This window comes from Papio anubis, chromosome 4 (genome assembly GCF_008728515.1).
Source record: "Papio anubis isolate 15944 chromosome 4, Panubis1.0, whole genome shotgun sequence".
NCBI classification, from domain to species: domain Eukaryota; kingdom Metazoa; phylum Chordata; class Mammalia; order Primates; family Cercopithecidae; genus Papio; species Papio anubis.
Genome location: NC_044979.1, coordinates 125,517,387 through 125,529,408, shown reverse-complemented (window position 1 = coordinate 125,529,408; position 12,022 = coordinate 125,517,387). Strand labels below are relative to the sequence as shown.

At 47.6% G+C, this 12,022-nt stretch overlaps 1 protein-coding gene across 1 annotated transcript in view; it reads left to right on the top strand.

The window, feature by feature from the left end:
• Window positions 1-12,022, top strand: part of VOPP1 (VOPP1 WW domain binding protein) — a 104,650-nt gene that overhangs the window by 46,059 nt on the left and 46,569 nt on the right. The window contains exon 2 of the mRNA XM_003895970.5: window positions 5,273-5,331. Coding sequence (XP_003896019.3) covers window positions 5,273-5,331 — 59 coding nt within the window. The remainder of the gene's footprint in view (window positions 1-5,272; window positions 5,332-12,022) is intronic.

The following is a 12,022-nucleotide window of genomic DNA, read 5'->3' as shown; positions in this document are numbered from 1 at the left end:
TAAGGATCCTTACTTTCCAGAGGTCAGTGAGACGAGTCCTGTCAGTGAGCTGCTGGTTTGCAAGTTTGTCTGCTATTTATCTAAGGATCTCACCTTATCCCCTGAACTTAACAAAAGCAAAACAGGTGGAATTTAGGTAAAATCCATGTTGTTTTGGATCCTTGACCCTGCTCTCCACTCCCTCATGTCCCAGAGTCATAAGCTTCCGTTCCTACCAAGTCAGCTGTGCCTGCCTATGGTGTGGCTCTGTTTTAGCCTGGGATAGAAAAGGGAGAAGCACTCATCATCAGTGGTGTCCTGCGTCCTTCCTCACTCAGTGCACAGGGAGGAGTAGTTTATGTTACTATGAGGATTACTAGTGGAGATCAGCAAGGGTTTATTCTCTGGGGCTTATTTAGATCCTGCCTAAATAGGGATAACTATATTTGGGATGGCTGAACTACATCTATAGATACCCTAGTCCTTGAACCACAGGCGTCCGGAGTCCATCCTGAGCAGAGACGTCTTTTAGGCCTCTCCAGTGTGAAACGTAGATGCCGTCAAGGGAGTTGCTGCTGAAGGTTTCCTCGTGAGCCCACACCTTCTGCTGTGTTCATAGTTTGTAAGTTGTATGTTACTGTTTTCATGAGCTCTTCAAGAAGCATGTGGCTCTATGTATTGTCTCTGCTGTGCACATGGAGGGAGTATCCCACAGGCACTCAGGCAGGGCTGCTGTTTTCCCAGAGCCCAGGACAGCTTCCTGAACACTGAGGATGCCTGCTAGGTAACAGAAAGCAGTCGACCTCTCCTCACACACACAATTTCTGTTTCCAGAGATGGTTGATCCTTAAGAAATCATGGTGAAGTATCTTCGCAAAATGGGTAGACTGACTTTTCCAGAGTGGGCATAAAACCTGGAAATTCACTTTTTCCCCCATTAGTTTCCATACATTTTTAAGGTTTTTTTTTTTTTAGAGAGGTTTGTTCCTTTTAGGGAGATTTTGGAAAACTAAATACTGTACACATGTAAGGCATTACATATTTAGAATCTTTGTTCTCAAGAGGTTTGGAAGCATTGCTTCTGCTTAGATGATAGAAGAACACATAAGATGAGCCTTGGAAGTTGTTTGTTCCAGAGAAGACACAGTTAGGGACAGAGGTGCTAGCTGGTGTGGGATGAGGAAATGATGCCCTAGTCTGGCCAGGCATTTCAATGCATTCAATCTCAGTTTCTTCATAAAGCAGGGAAGAGAGTCCATACTCTTACAAATGAGGAGACTGAGACCCAGACTGGCTGGTGGTGTGACTGGCAGGTTGCAGTCAGGTTCAGAACCCAGAGCTCTGGTTCTTTAGCTCCTCCTTTCCCTGTGGCTTCCCCTTTGCCCGTTGACTCTGGTGCTTCCGTGTGACCCAACACGGGGCCTTCTTTCTGCCTCCTCCCACTTGCTTGTGAGGCCACATCTGCGTGCCTGCTGGTGGTTCGGAGTACTCTGAAGATACCTCTTACTTGTCCCTGGCAAACTCCCCTTTGACCACAGTTCCAGCTGTCTGGCTTTGTCCTGAGTCCTGGTGCTGATGCTGGATTTGGAGTTTGGACTTGGTAGGCGGAGACTGCCTTTCTCATCAGACTTCGACTTGGCAGCACCCGTCTCAACCGTGGGCTCCTCGGGCAGGCGTGTGCCTCTCCACCTCCTGGTCTCCATTCCCATCACAAGGCTGCGTCCTCCTGGATTGGACAGGCTGACTCTGACACCTGGTGTTCAGTTAGCAAGCATTTGTTGAAGGAAAGGCTCAACTACAACTTATCAGGACTTCTGAGTCCTCATTTTGGCATTTTTCAGTTGAATAATGAGACCTGTGACTTTGCGTTCTTCATATTATCTGACCATCAAATGGAATCATGCCCTGCATTAACTGTAGTGAGATAGTGTATGTCTGTATTATTACGATGTTGATATTCCTCAGGAGAAAGCTACTACAAAAGTCCAGCTACCAAAAACAGTGAAGCAGTTTCCAGGATATTAGCAAATTTCAAACACAATAATTTCAACAGCAACAAAATGGAACTACAGCTTAATGCAAGGTAACTCTGTTTAAAGGTACTTTATGTTTCAAGATTTGTAGCCTTAATATTTTCTTAAGAACAGTTTTTGTAAAGGAACAAACTGGGGTTAAATTTTTCAAAATGTTTTTTTTGTGTAGCTTAATGAGAGACGATAAAAGGTTATTAGCAAGAGTAACCAACAAGTAGGCAGCTGTGAAGTTAGGCAATATCCCAGAAAAACGTGGGAAGAAGAGTAGGATGGAAATGGTGCCCTTCACCCAGAAGGGCCCCCAGAAGAGTGCGTGTCTGTGCGAGTCTCCTGTGAACACTGACCTCACAGGCATCTACCCTGCTTAGTTGTCCCTGTTGTCCCTGGCCTAAAGGGGACATGTGTGATCATGTCACGATAGTCTTTTATAAATCTTTTCAGCTGAGAAGTGATTTTAAAAAATACTTTCTACTTTATTATCTGAATATGAAAAAACATTTCAAAAGTCAAACTATGTAAAAAGATATACTCAGATGAATTTGGCTCTTGTCCCTGTCTTTTCCACTCCACTCCACCCACCCCCCACAGGTAAGCATTTTCATTAGTTTTTACAGAGACACATCTAAATTTAAAACATTTTGTTTAAGAAGTGAGCATTGCAGTCTGGGCCATATATTGCGTGGTCTTCAGTATGTCTGAAGAACAAAGAGAAGTTTAGAAGTTTTATAAAAAGGAGAAATGTAAGGGATTTTTTGAAAGAGAGTTGTTCATTGGCACTAAGTAAAGTTTTGGGGAGCTGACAAGCCCTCTCTGGTGTGTGATGGGGCTGGGTAAGCTAGTCTGAGAGTCAAGGCAGGCAGTTTCAGCGGCCAGGCTTGCCAAGAATAACTTTTTGGAGCAGTGCTATGTGCCCTGAGTGCTTTGCCCCTCTGGCCTTGACTCTGTTAGTTGGGTATGACAAGAATGACCCAGTTGTTGTGATCAATTTTGACACTATCCTTCCTGTGATTTGTTTTGAAAAAAAATTTATTGATACATAATAATTGTACATATTTATGGGATACATGTGATGTTTTGATGTGTGCAAACTGTGATTCTTTTTGTATAAAGCAGGCCAAATGTACATGTTTCCTTTTGCATCAAGGATGGCATACTGGACGTATGTTTTTGTTTTTGCATATGCTTTTTCACTAACACCATATCTTGGGGATCATCTCACACCAGTTCTCAGAGGCCTTTGTTCTTGCTGGAGGTGGGCAGAGTGGGTTCCTCAGGGAGCTCTCTTGAGTGCAGAGGACACTGTGCTGGGGGCTATTTTGCTACCACAAAGAAGCTGTGTGACCCAGAAGAAGACACCCACCAAGGGCTCTGGTGCCTTAATATGTAAAGTGGTATTTGTCATATTGCTGTATCCCAGAGACAATGTGCATTCAGATGTGTGGCATTATTTTGTCTGGTTGGAAGAAAAAGTTCTTTCTGAAATGCAGTGCGTTAGTGATGGAGGTGTGCTGCCAGAGTATCAAGTGACTGCTTTGGATCTGGAAACGCTGTAGACCAAGAGGAATTGCAGAAAAGGCCACTGCAGAGGCCAGAGCCTGTCCTTGTTTCCAGTGCCAGCTGTGCGCCCGGCTCTCGCTGCGTGGCTGTGGCCTGTCTCTGAGGAGAAGCCGTGGAGCAGCCAGGCCCCAGGCAGGGAGGGCTCTTCAGGCTTGAGTTCTGATGTTCCCTGGCCTCACTTCTTGGTTGCGTGGAACTTAAGTGTCAGGTTCCAGAAATGTTTGACTGTCGGTGGCGGTGATGGAGAATAAGGGAGACCCGTTTTAAAGTGACACATGGAAGGCAGGCCTGGTTTCTCCGTTTATCACAGAAGACTCTAGTGAAATGAATTGTAATTTGGGGCAGAGACCTGAAATTGCTCTTCCTTGCCAAAATAAATTGATTTCGTCAGCTGTCTGAGCTTCATTTCTTAAACTGGACAGGACCTAACCTAGTCTAAATAAAACTCATTTTCCGTTAATAAAACTAGGTCACTCCAGGCTGCCAGAGTATGCTTCTGAGTGTCTTAAAGCACATACTCCAAAATTCAGGGGTTCACGTCATTTTCATAACCCATCAAATGTCGCCAGCGTGACGATGGCACTCACCTCTCCCATGGCATGCCACTGTAGGTGTGGGGCCTGTCTCTAACTCCATTCCAGCTGCAGGGCAATTGTGGCAGGAGGGGATTGCTGTCCACCTGCTGGGGCTGCGGACGGGCTAAGAGGGAGCTGATCCAGCCACCCTCCCATCGGAGGAGGGGCTCTGGGCAGGACGGCCCTGCCTTGCCCAAAGAAAGCTTTGTTTGCCGTGCCTTTGCCAGTGTTCCTGCTGCTGGGAGCTTTGCACCATAATGTTTTGAAGGTTTTATTTACACATGGGGGCCAATAAACTAGATCATGGAGGTAGGAAGTTGTGAATTTAAAACAAAAATGACAGCATGAATGGAATAATTTTAGAAAAGCCTTGTTCAGATAGGAAGAGCATCTCTGCATAGAGAGCTCCCTGAGCAGTGGGGATGCTGGCCTGCCTCACTTGCTGGAGGTTTGTGAGAGCCTCCAGGTGGCATCTGGCCCCTGCTCCGATGCCTGTGCACACTCACCTGCCCTGCCCTGCCCTGTGGAGCTGGGCCCTGCCTCCGGGATGTTAGGAGCTGGACTTAACCTGGAAGGCCCAGGAGAGGCTCCCATTGTCTTTCCTTGTTCCTCCTTTCTCTTCCTGCACTCTCGTGAGAGGGCCAGGAGTGAACCGTAACTGATAGCATCTGGCAGACATAGGTCGGAGTGCGGCTTTAGCATATTCTGAAATATACAGCTCTGGAAATGCTAAATCTATTGGAGATGTCTTTCTAAAACAGAAATTGGGGGGCAGTGGCAATCTTTGCAGTGCTTTATTTCTAGCATTCTTGTGTAATCTGAAGTATCATACCAAGTACATTTTAAACAGTGGATTGTCTTTAATTTACCTTTTTAATAAAATGCTGACACTCAGTGTATATAGAGATATGAAAGCCTACGAAAAAATAGAAAAACAGATGTTTTAAAGAAATAGAAAGTCATGAGAAAGGGGGCGGCTCTCCCTGTAATGCATTGTCTGCCCCGATATCCCAGCTTTTCATGGGTTAAGCTGTATCCTCTCATCCTTCTTTGCTGCCTTTGTGAGAGCTACTCAGCAACATGCAGATTCCTGAGTGCTGATAAACTTTTTCTTGCTTCTATTTGCAGTGCACGGAAGCCAAAAAGCATTGCTGGTATTTTGAAGGACTCTATCCAACCTATTATATGTAAGTATTTGCACCTTTCTGTGGTTTCATTCTATGGCCGTACCTTTCTCTGGGAATTGTCTTGCTGAAGGTCTGGGTGTGGGATGGGGAAAGCCTGACGTGGCCCAGCCTCTGCTGTGGTGCCAGGCCTGCCTCGCTGGGGGATCAGCAGGTGACCTCACCGTGGCGTATGGCCCACTCAGACCAGTTGCACTGAGGACAGCCTGAAATCCTGTGCCCTGTTCTGGGATGCAGGTGAGCTCACTTGTGAGTGTTTAAAGGGGGCGAGATGTCTGTGGAAGGCAAATATTATATTGGCGTGTACACATTTTCTTAGGCAAAGAGAGCAAGAATCATAGGAGCAGACTTACGACCTTGAGCAGGACAAGAAGCAGTCCTCAGCGGAGCCATTGTGACAGTGTGTGTGTGTAGGAAATCACAATGATCGCCTGTCTCTGAGGCCTCCTCCCCAGAGAGCTGTCATCACAGCCTCTTGTGGCTCTTGGCTCAGAGTGGGTTATAATCCTTCCGGTGCCCCCTCGGTGTCTGCCAGTCTTTCTGTAATGAGGACATTGCTGCATTTTCTTCGTGCGGTTTTTGTATGTTTGTAATATCTGCTGTGGTAACCACCAGCCCTGTGGAGCCACCTGCCTTGGTGACCATATTAACTCTCCAGGTTATCAGTCACTGTTTTTGATTCTGTTTTGAAGTTCCTTAGGTATTGAGTGGAATGCCCTAACCAAAATTTCCCAAAAGCTCTATTATTTTTAGTATTGAATTTTGTAAAACCTGAGATTCTTCAGGCATATATATTGTAGTCTAGCAGAAGTACTATATATTCTAGCATATAGGGTAATTGGATAGGAGATATATAATAGGAAAAAGGGTTATTTTTTAATCTGCCAAAACATACATTTTTCTTACCTATCATTATTATTATTATTTGAGTTGGAGTCCTACTCTGTCACCAGGCTGGAGTGCAGTGGCACAATCTCAGCTCACTGCAGCCCCTGCCTCTTTGAGTTCAAGCGATTCTCGTGCCTCAACCTCCCTAGTAGCTTAGATTACAGGCGTGTGCCATCACGCCCAGCTAATTTTTCTTTTTTTAGTAGAGACGGGATTTCACCCTGTTGGCCAGGCTGGTCTCGAACTCCTGTCCTCAAGCAGTCTGCCCGCCTTGGCCTCCCAAAGTGCTGGGATTAGAGGCGTGAGCCACCTCGCTCAGGCTCTTACCTGTCATTCTTGAGGAGCCAATTGTATGAGGGAAGGGCTGTGTATCTGTGAGTGGGGGGTGAAGCACAAGGAAGCTGGCCATGTTCCTCATCTTGGTTTCATACTGACAGGCAGGAGTCAATGTGCCCTATGGCGTGGGGGCCCTGGAAGGAAGCCTCTGCAGCTGCAGAAAGACAGACCCCACTTGGAAAATAAAGCAGCAGCGTAAGGACTTGGGCTCTAATTACAGAGTTGTCAGGTTGAAGAGAAGTGATTGTGGGATAACAGGAAGAGAAAATATTTTGGTTCTTCTCAGCATAATGAATTTTCATCAGTATGGTTTATTTCCTCGTTCAGCTTCTTGCGCAAATGTGGACCTTTCGCCTCCTCCTGTGCGCTCTTCCTTAAAAACCTGTTTCTCCAATTGTTTTATAGGTCAGCTTTGTCAGAGCTTGGGCATCAGAGGTCATTGCTGTTCTTGTATTGACTTGTTCATTTGTTCTTTATTCATTCACTTGTTCCCTGCATATTTTGAAAGTGTTTTGTTTGCATTGCATTGAACTGGAGACAGGGAATACAAAGACAAGCCCTGCTTTTGTCACTCAGGCCTGTGGCCCAGTTTCCTTTCGTGCTTTTCTCTTCCAATGGTGGGGAGAAGGATCCAGAGCTCCCTAGGTGCACTGTCCAGAAAAATGGAAAAGTGAAGTCACCATGAGAACATGAAGCTCAGTGTGAGAATAACAGCAGGTAACAGTTATTAAGTACTTACTCCAGGCCCCGGCATTGTCCTGTGCCCTGTACATGAATTAAGGTCTTCTGATCTCATGATGCCAGGAAACCCCAGCCCCACCCACTAGTCTTCTCTGTTCTGCCTCTAGTCTTTCTGTTTCTCCCATCTCTTCCCAGTGTCCTCACCCAAATCCAGATCTGTGAATGTCCCTCAACCATTGCTGAAACTTTCTAACTAGTCTCCTTTCAACCTCTTCTCCCATCCAGTTCTCACGTCTTTCTAAATTTCCATGTCACTTTTTTGCTTAAACCATCAGGAACAATGTCCTTTTAACAGTAGACTTTCAAGAGAGTGTCTGGCTTTATCTTCCTTCTTACTTGTGAGTCTCATGAGGGCAACAAGTTATAAATACTTGGCTTCCCAACAAGGCGTAGGATAGTGCCCGGCACACAGCGGCCATCCTCGATGTTGAGCGGATGCATTTCCTTGCAGTTCCCACCATGCAGTCAGCAGCGCCGACCCACGTAGGGGACCTTTGATCATTCCCCAGTTCTCTGAGCCTCTTCTGACTCAGTTCCCTGTCCCCATAAGAGTTTGTTCCTCCCCTGCTGTTTTGGCTGTGAGAGAGTGCTGACAACACCAGCAAACTGCACCTCGTGGCGAGTGCTTCAGGATGGGGCCATGGCCTGTGCATTCTGTAACCCTGCTGCCTGGCCCAGTGCGTGGCACCTGATGTTTGTCATCATGTTTGTGCATATTTGCTCTGTTACTTTTTTATTTAATTGAGGTGAAATTCAAAGAACAGAATTAACCATTTTAAGGTGACACGTGCGGTAGCATGGAGCACTTTCCCCACGTGATGTGGTCCCCACCTCTGTCTAGTACCAGCCTTCCCATCCCGCCACTCTGTTGTTTACCAGCTCTGTGACCTTATCAGCTGCTTCCTCTATGAGATGTGACTGCGAATTCTGACCTGCCAGGTTTGAGGCACAGGGCTTGCACATGACCAGTGCAGAAGTCCTATAAGAACATAACCTACCCAAGGCCAGCTCACCTCTGTGTTACATATGCTCATGAGATGAGTGCTACAGACTCAGTGTGCCATTTCCCTGCACATGCGAGGGACCACAGTGTCTTGACACAGAGGTGAACCCAGTGTGGTGTCAAGGAGAAAGTTGTTTTTTTGGGGCCAGCCAGCACACATGGGGTGGCTTGTCCAATATCCTAACCAGTCCGGATATTTAATACTCAAAAACTGTCTTCTCCAAAGCTGTCTTCTCTGCTGTCCATCAAGTTGGGGTCATGAAGCATTTTTCTTAAAGGGGAATGAATAGAAATTGCTTAGCTGTATTCTACTCGTTCCAAGCTTGTCTCGCTCAAGGAGAGATCTGCTACAGGCAAGAGACGGTAGCTACACCCCCACTGGAAGTGCTTGACCTGCAGGAGGCACAGCTGCCCTAGAGTTAACCTTGAGGGCTACGTTATTGTTGATCTCTGAAGCCCACTGTGGTCTCTGCTGCCTTGGTGCAGAAGGCAGTACAGGTACAGGAGACTCACATCTAGCCCAGGCTCGCCCTGCTGCAGAGTGCCTCGGCCAAGGGGGATGCAGGGAGGCAGGCGGGCTGCCATTGCACACTGCTGCCAGCCTGGCCTCTGAACACATGGCCGGTGTGCAGGGTGCTGTCCTGGGGATGGTGACGGCTGCACGTTCATCCACAGGTGTCTGTGGAGGGCCCACGACGTGTCAGTTGTGTTGCTTTGTGGTGTGCAGGACAGGGAAGGTACCTGTGCCTCAGGCAGCAGTGGTATAGTCACGTGAGAGTGACTAGTCATTTCTGAAGCATCTTCAACATTACATTAAAAAAAACTTAAATTAGGCCAGGCACGGTGTCTCATACCTGTAATCCCAGCACTCTGGGAGGCCGAGTGGGGCTGATCTCCTGAGCTCAGGAGTTCAAGACCACCCTGGGCAACATGGTGAAACCCTGTCTCTACTAAAATCCCCCCCCCCAAAAAAATATTAACTGGGCATGGTAGCACAAGCCTGTAGTCCCAGCTACTCGGGAGGCTGAGGCGTGAGAATCGCTTGAGCCCCAGAGGCAGAGGTTGCAGTGAGCCACACCACTGTACTCCAGCTTGGGCTACAGAGTGAGACTCCATCTCAAAACAAAACGAAACAAACAAACAAACAAAACCTTAAATTATAACAGATCTCATCTAAAAAGTACATTTCCAGTATATTCTATGTTTCATTTCATCTGGGTAAAGTGCTAAGATTCTCCGAAATAGATATTCCTTACAAATATGTTTACTCAAGGTGACATCCTGTTTTGTTAGAGGTTGTTTTTTTTCCTTCCCCTGCAGAAAATATATATTTCAAACAACACTTCTGTTTTGTGAGTGTAACTCACCATGCAGAATGCATTGAGGAGGGAACATCTAGGTTGCAAACTTGTTTTAGGGATTTTATTCCTATATTTGATAATCTGATTTCATTTTGTCTCACCGGAAATCCCAGGTGGCAGCTGCCTTCTCCCTACTCTGCCTGTCCCTGCATTTCATTCCAGTGTGCCAGTTAGTAAGCTAACAGAGACTGATCTCTTTTAATGAAATGTAGGTTTGCCACTGTAGCTACCTAGACATAAAAAATTACTCTCACCTGTTCTGATTTCTTTGTGCTAAATGATCTCTCTCTTTCTACCCTATCCCTGCATCAAGGTTTGTTTCATTTCCTTAATTTGATATTTTTCCATTGTTGGTCTGGGAGACTGTGTATTACATGTATAAACAAGGTATACTTATTGTTGAAGAAAAAGACCCTTCGGGATCTGAACAGAAAAGCAACACATTCCTGTTCCCTCCAATAATGTTTCCCCCTTTACTTCCCTTCACTACCTGCCTTTCCTGTTGCAAGCTGCCCTTCCAAGAGCTCTGAATTAAAATGTGCCTTTCTGTGCTTTGGTTCAGGGCTTACTAGGTGTCTCCTCTTAGTAACGTGGTTTAAAAACAGCAAGTGGCTGTGTGGCCTCAGCAGCTTCCACCCCTTGGTTTGCATTCTATCCTCGAGTCAAGCTTCTGCTCGGGCCTCGCTCCCTCAGCTCCTTTGCCAGCACGGCCTGAAACAGGGGCCACTGTGTGAGCTTCCTGGAGCCCAGAGATGAGAAGATAAAGGTGGGAACTGACCGAGAAGCATGTCCTGCAGGATCCAAAGCAGCAAACAGCACACTTCCCTCTCAGTCCAGAAAAGTGCTGCCGACTAAGGTGGCATTTGTCAGAGAAGAGCCTAGACGCAAGTCCACGTCCGGGAGCTCAGTCTGATGTCCAGGTGTCTGCGGGCAGCACTGAATCCTCCTCATCAGGTGACAGGGAGCTCCTGCCTGTCACAGAGTCTGTGCCTGCTGCTTCTGTGGTGCAGAGGGGAAGTGGAGTGGCTTGGGAGGAGGTAGCTCCAGGTGCTATTCAGCCTATGGCTTCAGTTCTCTTTAAAAAGGCGGGGTTGTGGTGCCTGCTGCACTGGGTTGCTGTGCAGTATGAATACTGCTGTGCGTGTGAGATACAGAGTAAGGACTCAGTCACTGTTTGGGATGCCTGTATTCTCTGTGATATTTGCAGTTTCGTTTGGCAGATTTTAACACTGAGCTTGGAGAAAATTGGGAGTTCTGTGTCCAGAGGTGGCTGATGGGTCCCCTGATTTTACCTGGGGACCTCTGCCCCAGGGGACACACTCACCTCGCTGCCGGGCATGCTGTTGGTGACACTCTGGGAGGCAGCCTGTCCCAGCCCGTCTTCGATATCTGCCAGTGGTTACCTGGGCCTTCCTCGGTGCCTGAGTTGACACCACCACCCCTTTGTGGGTAGTGGGAGGCCTCTTGGGTCAGGAGCAGTGACTATAAGAAACGTCACCCTCTCCACTGAGATTTCCAGCCCAGGTGCTCTTCAGCCCCCCAGAGGCCACCTGGCTCACAGCTGCCACCCCTAAGAGGACTTGGTGCACAGAAGAGCAGAGAGAGGGCGGTGGCTTGGGAGGCAGCAGCAGGCTGGAGGTGACAGGACGTGCCTGTATGCCAGGGTGTGGACAGGGACCTCGGGAGGCTCCTCCACAGCTGACAGAGGTGCAAGTATGTCACACAGGGTCCAGGGCTTATCCCACAGGAGGCAGAGCCCATTCCAGCAGCACTGCACAGCCGCAGCTCACCACAAGGACAGCTGAGACCTGCCCACTTCTTTGCATCTGCCTTTGCAGCAGGACAGAGCAGAGGACGGCCCCGAGTTGTCCCAGACTAGCTGAGACACAGAGTCTGCCAGATACACAGCCTGGGAATGCAATGGCTGACATTTGTGGAGTGCTTGCCTAAGCACGCTACGTTGTCATCTCCAGAGAGCTGGGGATGAGGGTCCCTCTCTGCAGCCCATACCGCTCTTTGGTGCATGGGTACCATGCTCCTTCACGGCACTACTGTTGCTGAAATAAAACATCTGTGTGTCTCCTCCCTAGACTGGGAGCCTGTCTTGCTGATTTTTATACCTTCTGTGCTAACACAGGTCCTGGCCCATAGAAGGCCCTCAGTATACCTTTAGTAACGGAGACAAATGGTGGCCTTAGGAGGGTTGGAGACAGAAGGAGTGATTCTGAAAGCTGTCTTTGGGGATGGAAAATATTTAAGGGACTGGAATTCAAGAGATCATCTGTAGACCAGCTGTGCCATCAGGTTGCTGTGTGATCTTGGGCAAATGTCCAACCTCTCTGGGCCCCAGTTTCCTGTGCTAGAT